Source organism: Plasmopara halstedii, assembly GCF_900000015.1.
Source record: "Plasmopara halstedii genome assembly, contig: Scaffold_322, whole genome shotgun sequence".
Classification (NCBI taxonomy): Eukaryota; Oomycota; class Peronosporomycetes; order Peronosporales; family Peronosporaceae; genus Plasmopara; species Plasmopara halstedii.
Window position 1 is genome coordinate 1284762 of NW_020187243.1, and position 21960 is coordinate 1306721.

At 45.8% G+C, this 21960-nt stretch overlaps 2 protein-coding genes across 2 annotated transcripts; both read right to left on the reverse strand.

Annotated features, from left to right (window-relative positions):
- Positions 1–8526: 8526 nt before the first annotated feature.
- PHALS_08398 (ptype atpase) lies at positions 8527–10190 on the reverse strand (the record flags this gene model as incomplete). The annotated part of the gene is made up of 3 exons (XM_024723740.1): positions 8527–8654; positions 8717–10003; positions 10118–10190. The coding sequence occupies 3 exons, from the start codon at positions 10188–10190 to the stop codon at positions 8527–8529; spliced, it is 1488 nt and encodes a 495-aa protein (XP_024574686.1).
- Positions 10191–11405: 1215 nt separating this feature from the next.
- PHALS_08399 (Exosomal 3'-5' exoribonuclease complex, subunit Rrp46) lies at positions 11406–12475 on the reverse strand (the record flags this gene model as incomplete). The annotated part of the gene is made up of 5 exons (XM_024723741.1): positions 11406–11481; positions 11553–11601; positions 11665–11734; positions 11797–11927; positions 12244–12475. 5 exons carry the CDS (start codon positions 12473–12475, stop codon positions 11406–11408), a joined length of 558 nt encoding a protein of 185 aa, XP_024574687.1.
- Positions 12476–21960: the final 9485 nt, after the last annotated feature.

Here is a 21960-nt window from a genome sequence, read left to right on the forward strand (position 1 = left end):
CCACTCGGACGCCGAAGTATGACAGTCCTCCATGTGAGCGACAACTGCTTGGGCTTGACATATGCTTAGCGTCGGGACCAACAACAGACAAAAGATTATTAAGATTTGTATGCAGTCGGTTACATGGACAAAAAGTTAGAAATGTTATATTCCATTTGTTTGAAATACACAGTCTTTGTCAGTCCCGATCGCCAAATTGCCGAAATATGCGTCCTGGCCTATTGGCCTCAAATTCCGATATAACAGAATTGAGGGACATACAACTATGCAGGATATAAAGTAAATATTAACCACACAGAGAATTATGTGACTCACGTAGCATGTGTGATGGGACTGATCCCATAGCACCACCCCCACCTAAAAATGCGTTTACTTATTCCGACTCTAAGACTCGGTAACTTGTGATCCCGCACGAAATGAAATGCAACGATGACGATCACAGAGCAAATTTGTACCTCAGCTCGAGTATGCGGAGGCGTCGTTGCCACCATCAAACATGAAGAATGCTTCAGTGTCACGACGAATAGCGCTTTCGCACGTTGAGCTAACCTGGCATCAAATGACCAGCTAGGGTGGATGACGACTATTATAAAAAAATCATTGACGAGATCGGTCGTCCAGTGTATATGCGCTACCGCGAGATTAGAAGTCGTCATGAAGTACACGACCGACGTGATGGTGCCACCATAGAGTTCGACGAGTGGTTTACTCGCATGAAAGTTCAAGTGATGACTTGAACCTCGTATTCTCGTTTTCGCATCATCGGCCAGTTACACGCGCTAGAGGAGAACCAAGAAGTCTCATGAACGTACCGTAAATCAAGCAACAACCTGCATTCCTCCGACAATCGACACTCGATTCTGGACATGAGTTCGTGCAACCAAATCCGTGGATGTCCACCGTTTCAAAAATGCAAATACCTCTGCAGGCGTCTTGATGATACGCGATATGCGCTTTTGGTCTAATTAACAGCGCAAGATCGATTTCACTCTGATATCAAAGATGCTCGCGAAGTACGTGTGATCAATAGTAGAATCCACGACGAGAGAGAGAGAAGAGGAGAAAGCGGAGCCCGTCGTTGGACCTAAGTCCAACGCGAGAGCAATATCGATACAGCTACAAAGAATACGATGATGCTCTCACGCATTCTCGCTTGCTGGATAATTCAGACATTTCACCAAGAGCTCCTTCCGACCTCAGACGGTCCTCTCCGCCACCACATTCTCGACATGGTAGTTTTGATCTCCATGTTGATCGAGACAAGAGGGAGGTGCCCAAAGAGTGCGTTTTCTCTGCTTCTTCTGTGGCTGCTCGACAGTCTTGGTCTGTTTTAAAATTGCGACTGATTCGAGGGTGCGACAACGCGAGAAGAATACTTGACGGGTCGTCTGCGAAGTTTGCGATCTCGCATGGCGACATGGAAACTCGTCTGGGAATACAATCAAGAATTGGATTCGGAGACTGGAGCAGACTCCGCAAGTTCTCCCTCCTGCTGCGGCTGCTGCCGCTGAAGATACAGAGCCTCTTGCCAAGCGACCTCACTCTGGTCCTTCCCTTAGTAATTTCCCACGCAATCAGCAGCCATCTGCTTCTACGACTCGCTATCGTTCGTTTGGTTCCGAAGTTCACGATGATTCTCATTATATTGACGGCGGTGCTGAGGCGATCATGCCAAGGGGGTTCGGCTTTTGACCTTTGTGCCGAAGCTGGGGTTCTGACGCCATATTCGTACGCCCTTGCGTTACATCCAGTTTGAAAGTCGTGACGTCATGATGATTGGGCTTGAGGTGCCCTACGTAGAACGCTGGATGGGTCCTTATCCAGCTTGGTAGGTCGATAGTGTAAGAGTTTCCGTGGCATGACACTACTCGGAATGCTCCGATGAAGCAAGTAATTGTTTCGAGCTTCCCAACTTCAAGACCGCATCGTCTGATGTGTTCTTAGTTCTTAGTAATACATAATCCCCACGATTCAAGCAATTTTGCCTTGACGACCTCATCTATTTGCGTATTCCTTTTGCAAATCTTGTGTATTTGCCATTGCATCTCGCACACGTGTGATCACATTCAAACGATTCATGATGAGTGAGTCAAGACCGTTCTTGTACTTGAACTTCATATTCAGATCATTAATTGTATCAATTTGGGAGACAACAATTTGCCGAGCACCTCCCACACTTACATTAGAGACACCACCCATCCCACAAAGTGGTAATTGCGGGTGTCGCCAGTCATTTAGAAAAAATGGCGTGACCTTGGTTGGATGAATGAACTTTATGTTCATAATAAACTCAACCTTCCGCACATTAGTTCCCAGCACATCACCGACCACTCGATCGGCACGTTCTGTTTGTCCATCGATCTACTAGTGTACTGCTGTGGACATATCCAAGCGAGTACCACGAATTCGAAACTAGTTTTTCCAAAAGCCACTCGTGAATCGTGTATCACAATCAGATACGATGATTTCTAGCAATCGTGATTGCAAAAATACGTAGTCAATGAACAATCTAGCCAAGCCTTCGGCATCGATGGAATCGCTTCATGGAGCGATGCGAACAATCTTGCTGATTCTCTCAACGCAGACGAGAACTCCATTGTGACCATCAGCATTCTCGAGGAAGCCGAAGATAAAGTCAAGACCAACTGAAAATCAACAGTCAGTAGGAACAGGAAAACTCTGCAGTGACACTTGCGGGTGCCGTGCGCTCTTCACGCGCTGACATCGCAAGTCCTTACGTATCGTGCCACCAGCTTCTACATGTGGAGCCACCACGAATGGGAACTAAAAAAATGATTAGTTTTCTTCTCACGGCCAAAGTAACCGGCCATCGCCGTATCATGCGCCTTGCACACTATCTTGTACTTCGATATCTTCGTTGCGGGGAACCATAATTCAAGGCTTGTCGTCACGTGCAGCTTTACAGTAAAGTTGACCATCATTTCATGCATAAAGATGTAATCTTGATTTCAAGCGACCAGGAAGCTTGTCATTGAATTGCATACCACTCGATGTTACTGCTCTAATGATCAGACCCCACTGGTCAACCTCAACATACGCTCGGCGTATCATAACAAATACGCCGTTTTCGATTTAGCTAATATGAGCTAGCTCATAATCAGGACGACGTGACAGTGCGTCTGCTAGCACGTTTAGTTTCCCTGACTTGTACGCTATTCTGCAAAACACCAGCGAGCTATTCGTTGTGACAAGTGATGCAACTGAAGCGCATAACGCAAGCTTGCGTGGTTCGTGTAAATGGCAAACGGGGTTGAGTTCAAGTGGTGAAAACAAAAATTCACCAGAGCATATTTCATTGCCAAAAGCTCCTTGTCGTAGACGGGGTAAATCTTTTCTGCTGTCGCGATATAAACGACACAACACAATCGTGTCCTTCTGAGTCCTTTTGCAACAATGCACAACCGATTGAAAAATCAGAAGCGTCACACACCACGCTACACTGCTTTGCATCATTTATGATGCAAGTAATAGTGCCTCCATCAAGCTGTTCGTGATCTGAGTAAATGACCACTTCCATTATACGTCCTATTTCAGCAAGTTTAATTGCGTACGTATCATTTCCGCATAGTTACACGAGAAGCGATGCAGGTAATAGAACAAACCAATCAAATTTCAACGACTCCTTTTGACTTCGATGCGTTGACCACACCAGGATTGCTTTGACCGTCTCACGCTTAGCACGGACACCGTGTTCACCAACATGTCAACCGAGGACTGGTACCTCGTTAGCACCGAGATTTTTTTTGCAAGATTCGCATGTAATAATTGTTCACGCATATATTCTAGCACCACACGGAAATACTCCAATTGTAATTTTTCGGCATATCTGCCATCTTCGTCCATCGAAAGAGCAAAAATATCGTCAAACTGTGTTTGTGCGAAGCTTCGCGTGGTTCGAAGAGATCTGAGACCAATCGACAAAGCATTGCTAGTGGCATTGGATAGTCCTTGTGACATCACAAGCCACTCCCATAACATGCCAGACGGTATACTAAAAGCAGACAACCGGACGTCCTCCTCCGTTACCAAAATTTGGCAGTATCTATCAAACACATAAATGTGTTCAACCAGACTTACGGTGGATGATGTATCCTGTCGCGAAATTGGCGTTTGGACGGAAATCGTCTGCGCATACAACTTATTATAGGCTTGAGCGATATGTCATGTACATTTGGTTTGCGCACACAAAAAAAGGTCGGCTCGCTGTGAAAGGACTTGATCTCCCTAACCAAACCAGCACCTTGCTTTTGAGCAAGGTACTCATCTATTTACTCACTTGATCACGCGACAGTGCCCACTGACGATGCACTGCATGCATCGAACCAGTTTCACGATCAATTTTGTATCGGTGTCCACGTTCGGGTGGAAGACCGGAAGGCGGTTTCGCACTAAGGGCATCAACCTTGTATTTCACAACAAGTGAGTCACAGTTGGATCCTTTAAAATAGCTAGTTTTTTTTCGTGATTCCACACGCTGTCAAAATTCTTCGTGAACCGAATATTCCGTAACGGATGATGAGCGTAGTTTCGCCGAATCGACGTTTGACTGTGGCACCTAGACTTTCGCAATAACGTCACATTTTAGGTCGTGTAGGAAACCATCGTTAGTGACTTCCCCCAGCTGCACCAGCTCTTCCATCGCCGGTAATGGTGCCAAAAGTACACCTGTTCTGGCAACTACACAACCAGTCGTTGCATCCACAATATTTTGACCGGCATATTTGCACGCTACAGTTACATCATGGGGAGAAGTACGCTGGACTAACTAACCCACGGACTGCATCCAGAACAGGGGTATCAGTACCGCGATTAACAAATTCAGTTGATTTCATAGCATGTGTGTGCTCAACCACCCGTTGTGTGGTTGAGCTACCAGCTGACACACAATCCGACTAACCACTGTACTAGTGGGAGTCAATCGCTTCGACTTTCCATTGCACACATATCGACAACATTCTTTTATCTTGAGGGGGCAACAACCGGAATTTCTCTCTCGTAAGTTCTTTCCGTTTGGCAGATTGCCATGCCCACCGTCAATTTATGTGTCTAGTTCCAAGCATCACTTGATCCATCGACACCTTTCATGGATAACCACCCAGTGATCAATCCATACGACTTCATATATTCTCTAACCTGGGGAATGTCACTTGCATGACATAAACCAATGAAGTGTGATTTATTACCAGCAGCATCAGACTGCCGAGCGCTAAAACACTTCTTACGGTTTGTAGTAAACGTAGGCTCATTACTTTGTTTTAATCAGATTTTTCATTAAATTTTAGAGTGGGGAAACCCTTGGGAGTTTCCCCACTCCAAAAGAGCTACTCCCAATCGTTTTCGATCGCCAATCAACCCATAAATCATGCTTCTCAAGCCACGATAAGCCTATAATCTGGCCGTACCGTTTGTCTGTCTCGAGGGCTGTGAATACTTCCTACGAGCTGACGTCTTCTAAATTAAGCTGAAGATCAACTTTAATTTTCTTCGCAGTGGCCACCGCACCAATGGCCAGCTTCATTGAGATAAAGCCATTTGCTCGATCTGATGCATCTGAAAGCACTGAATCATTTTCAGCAACACTTTGCTCCCGCGCGTAGTTACGCGACGTGCAAGAGTCGATCAAGACTTGAAACGGATGACCGTAGCACTTTACACTATCACGAGGAGACTACTTCGACTCGTGTCGTTAACGAAGGACTACAACTCGTCAGCGACTAAATGCTTGCTAGTGATTCTACCACCACACTCGCAAAAACTTATAACTGCCCAGTAGAATGCGCCGTAAAAACAGGGTTCCGGCAATTCCCGAAGGCCTTGTAGCATCGGTACCACAGGACTCGGAACCATTACGACGAGAACCGTATTGAGAGGCTCGTCTCTCACGTGGAATTCACAACGGATGTGACCAAATTTTCGACATCCATAACAGCGAATTTGCTGCCTACGGACGGTCCCCGCACTAAGATCCAAAGATTATATATTTTCAGTAACGGCAGTCACTGCTTCCATCGGATTGACCTATTGACCACGTGCTTGACTTTGACAGTAGTCCTCACCCAATGCAACGATAATTGCGTCTTATAGAGTCGTCGAAGGCTTCAGTCTTGACCATCACAATCTCTGGCAGAAGCTCGCTTGCCGTACTGGCACGAAGCTCACGGGGCTTCTGTGCATATTTGTACAATGTGCGGTTGTCTTGTGGTAATACAAAATTTTGACCGTTGTCGAGATATCACATTCGGCAGCAGTAAATATCGATGTCATGACCCTCATCAACTCTTGCCATGTGGCAAAGTAGCCGGGGCAATTGACTTCCCATGACATCGCCCAATCGCTCGCTCGGCCATCCAAATGCGACATGGCGAAGGCAATTTGACTGCATTCAAAACGAATTTAAGTCATCGCGATAGCGATGTCCATTTTAGCTGCCAAAACACAAGATTTTCAATTTCTTTCTGGTGAATGCTTTTCACCTTGAATTCCACGGAACGTTCCGTGTGTACCGGCGGTGGTATCACCACTTATGGTACAGGTGGCAGAGCTGGCGTCAGTATGTTCTGTAATATAATTCTTAATAATCCTTGCTAATGCGCAGCAAAATTTACTAAGCGTTGAGTTATCGCTTCTTGATCCAATCGGACCATGTCGAAGACCACGTGATCTCCAATTGAAGGTCGCAGCTTCGCAACGCTCTCCCATTGCGAGTGTGTTATATACAAATATTCATTCCTGTTGATCCGAGGACGACCACTGCCTCTATTGTCCACGTTATCAAAGATGAAATCATTGGAGAAGTTAGCGCTGGAATGATCACTAGTGCTACCAAGTGCATCAGGAACGTGCCCGTCCGTGTATCGAGGAAGACTTAAATCAAATAAGACGCTTTACCGTGCATTGTTCACTTCCAGCGAGCCGTTGATTTTCGCGAACGAGGAGGAGAAGATGAAGTAGACATTTTTGTGGCCTGTTGGCCTCCAACAAAATGAGGGATATCAATTATGCAGGATACATAGTTAATGCTAAGTACGCATAAAAGTATGTGGTCACAACATTCAGATGGCTAGTAAGGACGTGGCTCCATCGGATGCTCGTATTGTGATAAACCCGATAATTCAAGTCACAAATTGGACTAAATTTATACAATTGCAAATTTACGTCTCAAAAGACTTGTTTTTGGTGCATTTTATCGGAGAAGACTTGTGATTGTATTTTTTAGTACTAAATATTTTTGATTAAATTGCAAAAACACAATTTTTACGTACATCAAACATTCTCTTGGCGTTTCTTACATTCCATTTCAGCTGAAAATCCAATCAAAGTGTGGAGCTGCCGTGCTGATTAATATAGATTCTTGTGTCAGGGAGATGCCTTGCGTAAATATTACATTCCACACAAAATAAATCTGTACGAAAACGTGTGCTATGCTGCTCTGTTGTAAAGAAATGCCGGGGGGAAATGGCTTTGCATCAGCATGATATAGCCGAGACACGAAACTTTACAATGTCGACTTTGCTTTCTGAGCTTGCCTGGTGCCATGCAACCACTCCAGAAAAAACGGCAAAGTACTTGGCAACTGCGGACAATTTAATTTATCAAAAAACTGGACAAATGCCTAGTCGTATTGTCTCTATCGCACAAATTGATGGAACCGTATTTTTCTCTTGTCACCTGTTGAAATTATGTTTGCCGTGTCGTCGCTTAAAATAGTAAAAATTGGAATTGTCGTCAAATTGAGGTGGGATGTACGCAAAATGTAGACTGGGGTAGATATTTGAACTCATATATAACTTCTAAAAAACAATTGGTGATTGCCACGTAAATGGCAAGAACTTTGGGCCGCTAATTAGCGGTTCTGTGACAAATCGTTGGTTATTTGGGTTCTAATGTACCAAAATATCGAAATTTCAATCTCCGAGATGTGGTGAGGAGCGTCCTCTGAATACTCAAACATGGTATACTACATTTATGGAGATTATTGACATCGGACGCATTGCCCTTTTAGCTCGATTCATTTTTTTTTGCTCAATAGTATTTTCTGCTTATCCTTTTTAAACGAGTTCGCCGAAAGAATTGGACCTCTTTCAAAATTTGTTAGGCCTTCAAAATGCTCGAATATTATTGATAGAGCACTAGGAAATGCTTGTAGTTCCTCCAAACAACAAAGCCGGATTACCATCAAATTTTTGCATGTGCCTTCAAGGATGGGACGAGCCATAAAAAAGTTTTGCTTATAATTGCTGGACATTGAATGAACATAACAGAAAAATTCCTTGTGATCGAGTAAAACTAGCTCGAATTTATCTATAAACGAGGAGTTAGATCGCTGCAGTCGGATTAGTCATAATATTTGCTGACTCGTAGTCCACGACATTATCATTCATTTTGCAGTGTACAGGAACATTACCAAATTTGGACAACAGCAATTTTAACGCCAGTGTTGCAGCATAGCATTGCTTATGCCTTCTCAGCAAAGACTGAAGGTCTATCTATCTGGATCGTTGACATCTATTGGTGCTGCATGCGTGAGATTTCTTGGAGTAGATCAGTCAAATTATTTTGCGGCTCCAGACCAAGAAAACTGTCAAAGTGAGACCAGGAGTAGCCATCAGTGTGTGTGAGATCACTGTTATAATCTGATGCAGTACGTGTCAGAAACTTTGTACCAAGGCAATGATATAAAATGGCCATTACGTACTTGAACTCATCGCCAATTCGACACGTCCAAGGGCATTACACTCATACCATTCCGTTTCGGTATTTCTAGATTTATTTGATAGCCCGATCATGGTAGATGATAGTTGCGTCCGCAGAGCAGGGAGTTGAAGACTCTGTGCAAATTTGATGCGGGTGGGCCGTTTTAGTTCCCCCAAACCTACTTGGACACGCTGTAACGCATTCATATGTTGGTCTGTGCACATGTAGAGCATTTCAATAAGACGAATGACTGACAAACAAGCCTGTTCGCCTTCCTGCCGAAGAAACAAGCTCGATTTGTTATCTTTCTCGCTATTTTTGACCTTCTTTTTCTTCTCATGATCCTCATCATCGTACACGCGTTTCCATAGCTGTAGTCCCCAACCGATCGCGCAAAATATAAGATTGTTATTGCGCATTTTGGTGGACTTGATTCGTGATTTTGATCTTGCTTTCGCCGATCCCAAAGTGGTAAGATCACTCTGCAACAACGCAAATAGTCGAGTGTGAAAAAGCCACGCTTTACCTTCCAGACGCTCGTATCGCAAACGACACGCAAACATATCTTGCTGAAAACAATAGATAAGAAACTGAACAACAAGCAAGTTGCGCCGCCAGTGCTCGTCTTTTTGAGGTTTCCCGTCGATCCCTACTCGTCCATTGCCACTCACTTCCTGTAATGCTGTTGCCAATGGCTCCCACTGGTTTGGAAATGTTGGAGCACAGCTGCAAGATACCGCCTTGTCAAACACAAACACAAGCGCCCCGTAAATTGCCACAGCGTCATTATACGCAATAGCTTCATGACTTTGAATACGGTCAATGAGTTCAGCATAAAGTAGATCCGACGGATACTCTCTACCGAGTACCACAACGCTTCTCAATGTCGCGATAGCTGCCCCCGGATCATTCGTACTTAGTGAAGTTACCATGTCAAATACCAAGGACGCATTCATAGACGATTTGATGGCCGATGAGGGTGTTATAGGTTTCAGACCACCGGTTTGGTAAATCGGCGGCGAGTGATTAGCCTCCGGAATTTTAGATGATGCGTGTCGCTTAGATTTTTGCTCCGGCACTTTCTCTGAGGTATATTGATAAGTAAAAGAACGCTTGTTCGAATTGGTGGTACATGAAGGGCGAGGTGACGACTTAGCCGTAGACTTGAGAGACCTCTCAAAACAAGGCTCGACGTCACTATCGCTCCCACTATTAATGATGGTGCTGCTGGGTCCAAAGGAGACGATGGGGCGAGCCGAAGTGCAAGGCTTAGATTTATCATGTTCGTCTGAGAGTCGTTCGATACAGATGGATCAATTAAAAGGTTTGTCGAACGGTGAAACATTATGGTATCAAAAAAGTCTACCAAACATACTCAGAGCGAAAAGGTATGGAAACGTACCGTCAGAGATGAAGATGACTGCTTTTGCTTCGGCAGCTTTGGACTTGATTGTGCTTTTCGTCTCGCAATTCATTTTGAGAAATGTGCATGTGTCACTTTATCGAGGAATTCGTTGAATGGCATGATTTCTACCTTTGAGTCACTTTTACGCAAATCATATCATTTTCAGCGTTAGATCTGTGTCTTTGTGGCCTGAAATAAAGTGAACCGCTTCGGTACCACCCAAAGTGCGTGGCAGCAAAAGCATATTTTAAAGTCAGGAGACAGACTTTGCAGGAACACAGACCCTTGCTTTATTTGCAACGCAACATGTACACTATTTCTGTATTTGAACATTTAGAAATGACGGAATTTCCTAAGAAGAATATCTATACATTGTACATCATTTTGCCAATATAAATTGAAGCTTATAGTTTCTGGTCGAAAGGTGGCGGCAAATTTTGAACTATGATAATTCAAACGGCAATCGTCAGAGTTGCAACATTCACCTTTTGATTCGCAAAGCTGTTTGATATGGTCTAAGATTCCACAGTTGTACATTTCAAAAATATCTTTTTATCATAACCGTCCATTTATATATGACTAAAGTCGTCATAGATGTACATAAAATTCCTGTTCCGGTGTACCTTCTACAATTGTCAGCACACATCTAGCATTGAAGTTGGTGTTCAAATCGTCGCGTTCTGCGACTTTGTGTTGAAACACACCACTAGATAGTATATTCCAGTCTGTTTAAAAAAGATATCAACTAAAATTAAATCCTAAAAATCTGTCGCGTTGATTGCATTAATTTGCGCTCATTCACTCGCACTTTCTCCGCATACTCCAACATTTAAATAGATCGTTCTGACTTTAGCTACTGCAATGATAATGGATGAGAGCTTGTCGTTGACAACAAAGTGCTCCGCTGGTATCCGCTCTCAAAGTGTAAACATCAAATATATACAGAAAGCACAAAGCCTGCTTTCTCCATTAGGCAATGTCTCGCAATAATCTATCGCATTGGTAACAGCGAGCGAATCGATCGGTAAGGTCGATAACGAAGTTGCTGCTGTATGCGTTAGTCCAATTTTATTTGCTGGATTTGCGCGTGCTACGGCTAGCGGAAATTTCTGCGATTGCCGATCGCGAGCCAATTCGCAAATTGTGCAAGAACTAAGTCGACACAACGAGTCTAAATTAGGATGGTCTGAACAAAAATAGAATGATGTATGCGAAGGAACTGCATGAACGACAAGCATCGTGATTGCGGATATTTTTTGACCGGACGATTTACTTCAATCTTTGATCAGTGGTCGGTTGGCTCGACAGGATACTTTTTCTGATGAACGATTCGAAAGAATACCGCAACACTCTCCGATGCTCTAAACCATCAACCATATTATGTCAGATGACTCCACTCTGTACAATTATAACGTGTATGCTATTTTGATACCTTTGACACGCCTCGGAACACGCAAAATACTGCTCCTCTGACAGCAAACCTGCGTATATACAAAACACCTTTTGAGTTATTTGTTGTATGCTCACTATGTGATTCTAGCAACCATTTGTGATACAAGTCAACACTCCGTCATTTGAGCAGGATCGCGCAGAAATAACCCATGATACAGCTTTCTGCAAGATGAACAAACAGAATGAATCATAAAGCTTGTCGCACTATTCACATACTGCAATACCTCTTCTTCAGCAGATGTTGGGTCCAAATATAAGTTGCCGTCCATAGCAATGCTGCATGAGGTCGCCGTTACTACCGACGCCATGGGAACACCAGCGTCCATGAGCGCCAAACTCACCGCGTTGATTGCTACTGCAAGAAGGTACAGATACAAAAAGAAAAAATGACCATTCCACCGTTAAGGACAACTTTCGGCCTGAAGCAGAACTTCCAAATACATCGTTAAAAAAACAAGCAAAATATATCGAGTCGTAAAGATATTGATCCATCGTCTTCAAGCACTTGTACAACAATGCTGATGATAGCGCGCGGAAACATGTCAGTCAGTACAATGGGCGCGAAGGTTTCGCGGATGATCTGCTCATACTCCTTCTCCTTCGATGCTACAATCGTTCTCCATATTACTCTTCGGATCTTACAAGAAAGTTTGCGTTTCAGTTGTACGCACTTGAAATGCCTTTCTCAAGCTTGAAACACACGTCCAGCGTTGCCATATCAGCCTTCTCGGCACGCCAATTGCGAGCCTGACCAGGACCGTACACTGCCGCCACCACGGTACTACCTCCATGTGACATGCGCGCAGAACCGTCAGCTCGAAAAAGCGCACCCTGTTCAGAAGCAAACGGCCTCAGCTCGTTTTCGGCGCGGCCGTCTCGACGCAGCAAAGTCATCGCCACCATTAATGCCCTTCTAAAGTCGTAGGGATATTTCTAATTACGGTACACAATACAATAGTTATATTGGGCAGAAAATATTGTCAGGTTCTATTTTTTATGTTAATCAAGATGTGGAATGGCTGTATTTCTTCGAGATGTACAAAATTAACATGTTACAATATTGTCCTTAATCCTTAGAACGAAGTACTACCACTCGGTACTTAAGTGTGGTACTCTACAACTTGGGAAATCAAAAACAGTAAAAACGTGAAGATTAGGTATAATTTGCATTTCTATATATCACATTCTTAATTTGAATAAATTTAATGTAATCAGTACACTGGCCTTAACTGCAGGCTGCGTGAGCGGACTCTACGGATCATCGTGTAGCGAACGGGGTATCTACTGTATTTTGATTGTACGTACACATTATACTGCTGTACCTCGAACTTAGAGCAACGCTCATGAAACCATGAATACAAACTTAGTATGAAATTTGAGTGACAAGTAACCTAGGAACTTATTGCTTCTAGTCAAGATTTCGGATTGCAGAAAGTAAATCTTTTATTTTAAGCACCATTTCAACCTTGACTGCTTCCGAATGTCAGTCTTGATTTAAAGTAATATATATTTGATAGACCCTTCTTTGATAGGCCCTCGCTCTGCGATTAGGTGGTCCCATCCGTTGTGTGTTAGTTGACGCGGACTCTGAGGTCTTTGTAAGCGGTGCGCAGCAACCCCGTCACATCCGGAAACAATTCGACGATCTAGCCAGTAAGACTATGCAGTGGGCTGCCGTAGCTCTTGCTTAGAGGTAGCTAAGCTAAGCTAAGGTCATCGACCTTACATTCTACACAAGAACCAGAATAAGTACAGTTCGCTAACGCCAAGAGTAACCACAACCTTAACCCAAGGCAGATAAGCTCTTCCATTCAGCATTGAAACTGTATTTATGTGTTTGCGGCAAAGCCGCTTATATCTAAATCTACAGGTCTGAAAATTGTAAAACCTAATTGAAATGCATAGCTACTGGCAGTACCGCCACGTAGTGGCTTCTTGTCAAGGCGTAGCCACACCGTTGCGTGGTCACACCATGTTGTGTGACCCACCCCGTCATACCAGGGTACGTGAAGCTCCGTTACACTCTCCTCCATTGTGAAAACTCACAATTCGCATTTCCCTGTCGCCTCGTACGAGGCTCGCGTGTCTCAAACTCTCTACATTCTTCGAACCTTCTTCACGCATTCTTCAATCAGTGAGCCCTGTTTCTATGACTTAGCCACGCTGGTTCCGAGAGCGCCCCGCGGGGAGAGTCCTTCTTCGTCTCCTGCACGCGGTTCAACTTCGGGCAGCACGGTTACAAGGGAAGTACATTTCAAGCCCTTGGCAACAGAGCGCCGCGCAACGCACCCGCCACAAGTGACGGGTTACTTCGTCGAGAATTCAGGGAGAGTCGACAACGAGTCTAATATTTTCCCAAGATGGGAAGATGATGAGGGCGAGGTGCGCCATTGCGCGTGCTCGAACCTTGCAGAGACCAGGTATGTTTCCCGACTTCTCGACTTCCGGGGGAAGTAGCATCATTACCAGTTGCCTCGACGAGGCACAAGAGCAGCAGCTAAAGGCTGCCCGCAGGGCGGCTATGCGCGCGTATCCATGGCCGGTCCAAGACCCTTGTGTGAAATACGGCTTCCACTCGGCGGAGGACGCGGTCACTCGATCGATTAGCGTCTACGCAGTCGGGCCCCCGGCCAGTACACAAGCCGAGCTTCACCAACGTTAAGCTCTGCGAGCTCGCTTATTGATACCTCAGGCAATCTCGCTGGAGATGTACCTGGCTCGACGTCAGGCTCAAAGTAGAGGCGCTCCCGTACCCGCAATGCGGACGATTCCTGCGGTACTCACCCCTGTTGAAACCGCTACAGATGACGAGGAGCTCTTTGAGCAATGGCTGCAAACTTTCCTTTTGTCTAACTTACAGTGAGGACAGCTGTGCGTGGATCGCCATATTTTCGGAATAATCCATAACGCTCCCGCGAGCTCTGTGGTCTCTCTCACGGGAGAGTCTACGATCACAGCTCAGGTCATAGCTTGAGCTCAGATCATGGTCCTTCGGCTTCCCTTGCTATTGCCAAGAAGCGCGGAGCATACGACGACACGAAGCGTCCTTTTAATAATAAGCGTCCACGACGTCTGGGCAGTCTTGCCGAAGTGGCACATCAAACTACCATTACTTCTCAGAGTCGGGATATCCTCGCCCCTTCACGAAATACTAAGTTTGGCCCTGTCGACGACGTCGACTAACTAAACGTTCCACGTGACAGTGAACACCACCGTTCTCGTCATGAAGAGTCGGCGACGGGCGATGACGACTTGTTCGATCGCTGTTCGGTGGATCGCGATGGCTTTCGAGCTCTTGATTTTATGGTCCGTCGTTATCGGGATTCCGCTGAGCATCATTCCAAGGCCGCATACCGCTATCCGGAAGTCCTCAAGATCTTGGAGCAGTTTGTATACCGACTGCCTCACGTTGAGGACTATCGCGCTCTGTCAGAGCGGCTCCTAGCCGTCGAGTAGACAAATGCGTCACTTCGTGCGACGGTGAACGTCTGGCGCCATTGAAGATGATAATCGTTTCACTCCGTGCTCAAAGCCAGTTGCTGGTCCAGCTTCTGGATGGTCGAGCGCCTGTGAGCATCGCCCCGGCGCCAACGCTTCCGCGCTCACTTGCGCCGAATCCCGGTACGGCTTAAGCAAGCCCACATAAAGCACTGGATGGTGCGCATCCTTTTTAAAAGGTTTAGCGTATACGCAAGACCCCACGTGGCCAGGGCCTTAAAAGGTCCGATAAACTGCGGAAAACGCTTCGTCTTAAGCAGAAACTGCATGTGTAGGAAGATTTTTAACATTTACTAAAACCAGGTCTCCGACCTCAAAGTTTTCAGTATTTCTTCTGCTTCTTCCGTCTGCAGATTCTTTCTGCATGTCTGTCTTTCAGCCATCGCATCACGAACGTGTCGTAAGACACTCAGTCTTGTAGACAGAAAGTCATTGACTTCGTTACAGACAGTGAGGGGGCTGACAACAGCTAGCCGCTTGGCTATTTCTCCCCCACCAAGCCCTGAGCCATGGGGTGACGGCCTCAGCGGGACGCAAAGATTGAAAAGCCTGTTCACGTAGAACGGCGTGTAGCAGGTAGACGCATGCAATGCATTTTTCAGAGCGTATTTTACACGTGGCAGCATGGCGCTCCAGCGCCTCGGCGTCTCAGCGTAGACGCTGCGAAAAACGTATTCAACGACGCGAATCACGCGCTCAGTTAAACCATCGGTCCGCTGTAGACATAGTCCACTTGGTGCCCAGCACCCTGAAGATTGCCGACCAAAACTTCCCAGTAATTCGTGGGTCTCTATCAGAGACAATTGCCTCCGAAAGTGCTAGTTGTCAAAAGACACGACCCACAAACAGCGTCGCTATATCAACGCCGTCGATGACTAACCGTTTACTTTCAGCGACACAACCGCGTGAGAACTTCACTTTCGCCGCCGAGTGAAAAAACCAACGGAAATAACGGCTCCGTCCAAGCGCCACGACATCTTTAAGATGTGCAGTAAGTGATCAAACTCGTCTAAATCGATGCGAGAGCTGACCAGAAGGCTCTGAGGATGTTCTAGCTGGCATAAATGCCATCGTATCGACGATCTTTGGAAATGCTCATTGGATACGGGTCAGTCAGTCGAGTGGATCCCCACACATAACCCGCGACTGCTGCACACCAACACGCTCCTTCGTCTGCTACGGTCGCACTTCGGTATGCACAGTATGCAGCAATGGAGTTAGTTGCAGTTGTTGAGTCACTCGCTCGACGATCTCGAAGCGCTGCGCAAGCTTGATGGGTACTACCGTGGTCGGTGCTTCAACTCCAAAGCGTGGATGACGGTCGCTGGCGGCTTGGCAAGTCGTTGCTAAGCCAGCCGTTTTGCTCATCATGGCGTGGAGCAACGTTAGTGTCCTCACCATGAACGCTAATGACATCAAGAAAAACGGTCAGCTATTTATTACGAGCTAGCTCTCCGGTGTCATGCGTTCAAGAAACCAAGTTTGCAGACAGCATGCACTTTTCAGGTTCAAGTTCCACCTCGTCTCGAGCTCCAAGGAAACGGTCGTCGTAAAGACCCAGCTTGCTGCTGGACTGACCCACGCGAGGTCAGAGCTGCGAAGTGTGCGCGATGCTCCGCTCTGATATCCTTGGATTCGGTACTTAGCATAGCTACTAAACAAGCTCATTTTTCGTGATGCAATTGAACTCCCACTGCTTTCGGTCACAGGCTGCTATCTCGTCGTGAATGTGACGGTCGAGAGTGCTCTCATCTACAGCTACAGCGTGTTTCAGTCTGTGGATCGAGAGGAAAAGCAACACTTCTTTGAGAATCTTGAGACCGAATGGTTCAAGGATCAAGCGACGAACCTCGTGTAGGGTGACCTCAACACTTCTCTCGACCCTCGGCTCGACGCCTTGTTCCCTGACTAGCGATATGCCCCAAGTCGATCCAGCTGTCCCGAGTGGTTAGCGAAGATGGGTCTCGTCGATGCATGGCGCATCAACTTCGACACGAAGCGAGTATATACCGGTCCGCTTTATCAAAACAACCACAACCTGCTGTTCGTACGTTCTCCAATCGCTTCTACGACGACTCGAAGTAGTCCAACCGAAGCACGCTGACAACCACCTCGCTCACTGCATGGCTTTTGGTGAACAGCTGCACGTTCGAGGTTCCTGGGAGTCCTCGCGGTACATTCTCGACTATCCAAAAGTTGTCTGCGATCAAGAACGAAGCCGGGCTGATCCGCAATCAACTGCGCGCCGCTGAGAATCCCGGCTAGGTGTGAGAGGATTGAAAGATGAGCATGAAGGCACAGCTGCAAAATGTGCAGAAAAATGTTTTGCTGCAATACACGTAAGCTGTTGAGGACGTCTGCATCGCACTCGACCTAGCTGCTGCTCGATATCGTACAACGTGAAGTGACTAAAACCACAATCTTCTCAATGAAGCCATGAGAAATTACAAGAAGACGGTGCATGCAAGCGAGTCAGTATAATTAAGACAGCGCGCGCAACTTCCAAGCGGCCAACTTCGAGAAGTTTACCACGCACTTCGTCCACCCGCTGGATGTGAGTTTTCGACGAGTCTCGATCAGAGACGTCGTTACACCGAGTAGAAGCGTCTCGACGAATTCTCAAGAAATCTTGCTTCACTTCCTTATCTACAGAATGTTCACGAGGGGGAGATACGGTGGTTCAGAAGGAAGAGCTCCTCTACCTCACGAAGCCAAGCAGCGCAGCCGTCTCGATCGTATCGTCCGCTTTGTCTCGGAAGTCGATCGTGCGATGCTTGACGCAGCAGTGACAGCTGCTAATCTTACAATCGCGATTCGGCACATAAAATTGACGTCCTCACCTGGCATGGGCAGGTTGACAGCTGATAGAAATCAGACTGCTCCGGATGTGTTCAGCAAGTGTAAAAAACAGCACCAACTTCGCAGTAGGGTTCTGCTTCCACCTCAGCGCAAGTATGCCGTGGTGTTTCTGCACAAGAGGAGATCGAGGGCTATACCAGGCAACCACTAACTGATTGCATACACGCAGTTCAATGTGAACGTGTTGTTGAAGACGCCGACATATCATCTGCAGTACGTCATCGCTGACTTTAGCCACATAGACCAGAAGAGATTCATCAAAGAACCACCACGTGCAATTTTTTTTCGCTGGTTTGAATGACCTCGTGACATCTCGCGGCGAAAAAGCGTACACGATGTTCTTGGACTTACAGAAGGCGTTCGATCGAGCCAACCGGCTCTACATGATCCGGTTGCTAGAAAGAATGGGGCACAGCTTTTATCCGATGGATCAAGCTCTTGTACACAAACCCACAAGCGCATCCACTGATCGACCAGAACTCCCAGCCCGCACAGCAACTTATGCAAAGCAGACGATTGAGCCTCTCAGTAACCTGCTGAGATCCCAAGAGGTTCGGTGTGTGTCTGAACGCAAAGCACACAGCGACAAGCCTTTTTCTTTGACTTGCCTCTGCTTGCGAGCCTTAGGACAACATCATTTATTACAATACGGTACGATCGTGCAAAATTTACTCACATTGCACTTGATGTAAGTGTAAACATTTTTGTATATGTACTTTTGCTTAAAATACATCTGATATTGATTAAATGCACTTTTTGAGTAGCAGATTAAACTAACAGTGTGAGTTTTTGGGATACTCATTGTTCCGCTCCTGGTAGAAGAGCACGTACCAGTCCTCTGTGCGTCTGTAAGCGCATGTTATGAGAAAAAAACCTTCTTCGTGCAAAATTTGTTGTAGAACTGCCGGGTATGATTCTCAAAATACCGAACAAAAAATTTATATCCGATGAGCAAGAGATTTTGGCGCTTTTTTGCTGAAATATGTTGCAGCTGTGTATCGACTATTCAAATGCGAAGAACTGACATTTGCTTCTACTAACTAAATTTAATCACAGTAGCTTAGTAGTTTTGGTGTGGTGGCTCCACATTCCGCTTTCTCAAGAGGCTAAAGCCTTCCAAATATGGTGAAAATTTACCTTTGTGTTCGTTCTATTGAGCATAATCGTAGTGCACAGAACCGTTTTGCAAAAGTTGATTACAGAAGAATTTTAAAAAGCAAACAACGACGGTAAAATCACGTTAACGTTTAGATACGTTCCATTTCGCTTGGAGATGCAGTTATCAAAGCTTTGAGAGCATCTTGTACCTCGAAGTCCAAAGGATACAATTTCCCACTAATTGTTGTATCTCCTCGATTACTATTACCATAAGCCATTGATACATGCAAGTGCCATCAAATGTGAGCAAGTTTATTATCTTCTGGCACCTCATTACGAGTGAACCTAATGGGGACATATCTTAACACATATACACATACCAAGTCGATGACGGAGCGTTTACTGGTCCAAGAATTCGCACCCCATTATCAGCTGATCATTCACCGCCCGACCATCATTGGTGCGAGCTGGAAAGAGCCAATACCAGGCTGGGACGATCACATGCGATTTGCACAAAAATCAGAAAAAGAATGTGAAGTCTGTAGAAAGGCGCGGTAGGCTACTTAGAGTAGGCGGGATGGCGACACGGGGTGCGAGGCACAAGTCGACGACAGCTGTAATCGCGAAGTTAAAGATGTCGTGAGGAGTGGCGTCGAAGAGTCTTGAGTAGTAGGCGCGACGAACAAGTTCGGGGCGGCCGAGATAAAGACGGGGGCGGAGGACGACGAACAAACTGGGCTTGTACGTAGTCGTGCGGAGGTGGCCTGTTCTTGCACGCTTGCGTGGGAGAAGGCAAATTAGGAAGGGGGGGGTGGCTGGGGCGGCGCATCTTTTATATGATAACACAGGTGTCCTAAGGTGAGCTCAATGAGAACAGAAATCTCATGTAGAACAAAAGGGTAAAAGCTGACTTGATTTTGATTTTCAGTATGAATACAAACCGTGAAAGCGTAAGCCAGTCACTTCTGCTTTCAATGAAAATTGAAAATCAAGCTTTTCGAAGTGCTCCGCACACCCAAGATCTTGTGGTACAACCTCAATGCACCCTTACTTGTATAAATCAGAAACCCAAAATTTATAAGTATAAAGGTCCTCTAAGAGCCGTTGGGAAGTTTTGCATGTAGCTAGAAACCATTAACTCATTTGAATTCTGTTGCAAATTTTCCTTTAAGGTCTCGAGTCGCTCTTCTTTCCTCCAAGTCGGGACTGTCATTCTACTCCGCGTCGGAAATCGCTTCCTCGTCGCACATGCGTGTGTGTTGTGTTTGAAGGATAGTTGCGAATAGCGCTTCTTTACAAAAAGGCTTGATACCGAGTCCACAGCGTACGGATCATGAGATCGTAAGACTAATATAGAAGCAAAACTGACAGCTTCTCGTGTGCTCTTGTACTGAGTTCTGCTCGTTTTCCATCAAGTGGTATGTAAGTCGGATGCAAGCCAATACAAGGCATATTCATCTAAACCTTTTCACTGAATATATATATACTGCATTACTTGGGGCAAGCAGCTCGCGTTCCGTCCTCGACGAAGTCTTATCGTTTGACCAGCTCCATTACGTTGGACTTCAGAATTTTGCACAGTCATGTATGTGTACATACACCGTAATTACGGTTCGGACTTCGTCCAGCCTCTCTCACTTAGATATGGATCACACTATGGCTCTCGCTCACTTTCGCTCTTGACATTACGCAAAAGTGAGCGCTTAACCAGTAAGAAACTGCGCCTGGGGCTCTTCTTCTCCACTTGCACTTTTTTTCACGTCTGCTCCTATAAGCATGGTTTCACTCTACCTAGCGTACGACTACGGACAAACGAACAGCCCAACATTCTTGATGATGCAGTTGATGTACTCTCGATGGGAGCGCAGATGCAATTCTTTTACGCCCTAACTCTCTAAGCTGCCAGGAATGTGGATGTACGAAACACCCCCGCACTCCTCTGCATGAATCGCACATTCGTATCATTTTCCTAGATCGAAAAGTGATACGATGGCACCCAGTTTGTCACCAGTGAGCTGGATCAAGCTCATGTAGTCGAGCTTGGCCGTATGCAAGCGCACAATTTGCAACTTCTCATGCAATTAGTTATGTCGGGAGTGTATCCATCAGAAGCTGCCCGTTGTGGTACACTTTATACGCCTGGTCTAGTAAAGAAGGACTGTTTGTTATGATGCTTTTGGGCGTCTCCGGTGGACCGATTAGCTACGGCTGCACGCTGGTGTCTCCTGTGCCTTTGTCGATGGAGAGATAAAGAAACTAGGTGGCGCGGTCTCTCGTGCCAAGGATCAGATTCAACAGTCTCAAAATAAGAAAATTCCGTGCCCTGTAATGCTACTGCTGAGTCAGTCCTACCGTTTGGCACGCCTATCGTACAAAGCAGTGAAGCTCCACAGCTTCTGGCGAGGTAGATTATTCACTCGTGAATGGAAATCAGGGAAAGTCATAATTTACTTTTACTATCTCTGGCATAAGACCTTTTGTTTGTTGTATGCTAAGATAAAATGAGGCGGTGAGTCAACAATATGATACGGTTGATATACAAGATGAGGGGCTGATATCATTATCCGTCATGAATGAGCTAGTTACTGATTGCAAAGAGTTGTACCTCTATTTTTAACATTAGGTACTGACATTCTGTGTATCTTTTATCAAGGAATTATCACGAGCCTGTGGGCAGAGGACCCACCGTGAGTTTTCTTCATATCGGTGAGTGAGTCATGAAGTTGACTTGTTTTATGGAACTATCACACGTCACTGGTTCGTACAAAGGGAGAATTTGGACACCATTGACCGGGACAGTCAATGTGCTGGATATCGTAGTATCCAAGTTGTCGAACACCAAAGGTGTAACGGGGTTACACGTACCTTGGTAACTGGTGTGTGTGACACACGAGATGGGCATGGTGTGACTGCACCCAAACAAGAATACGGTA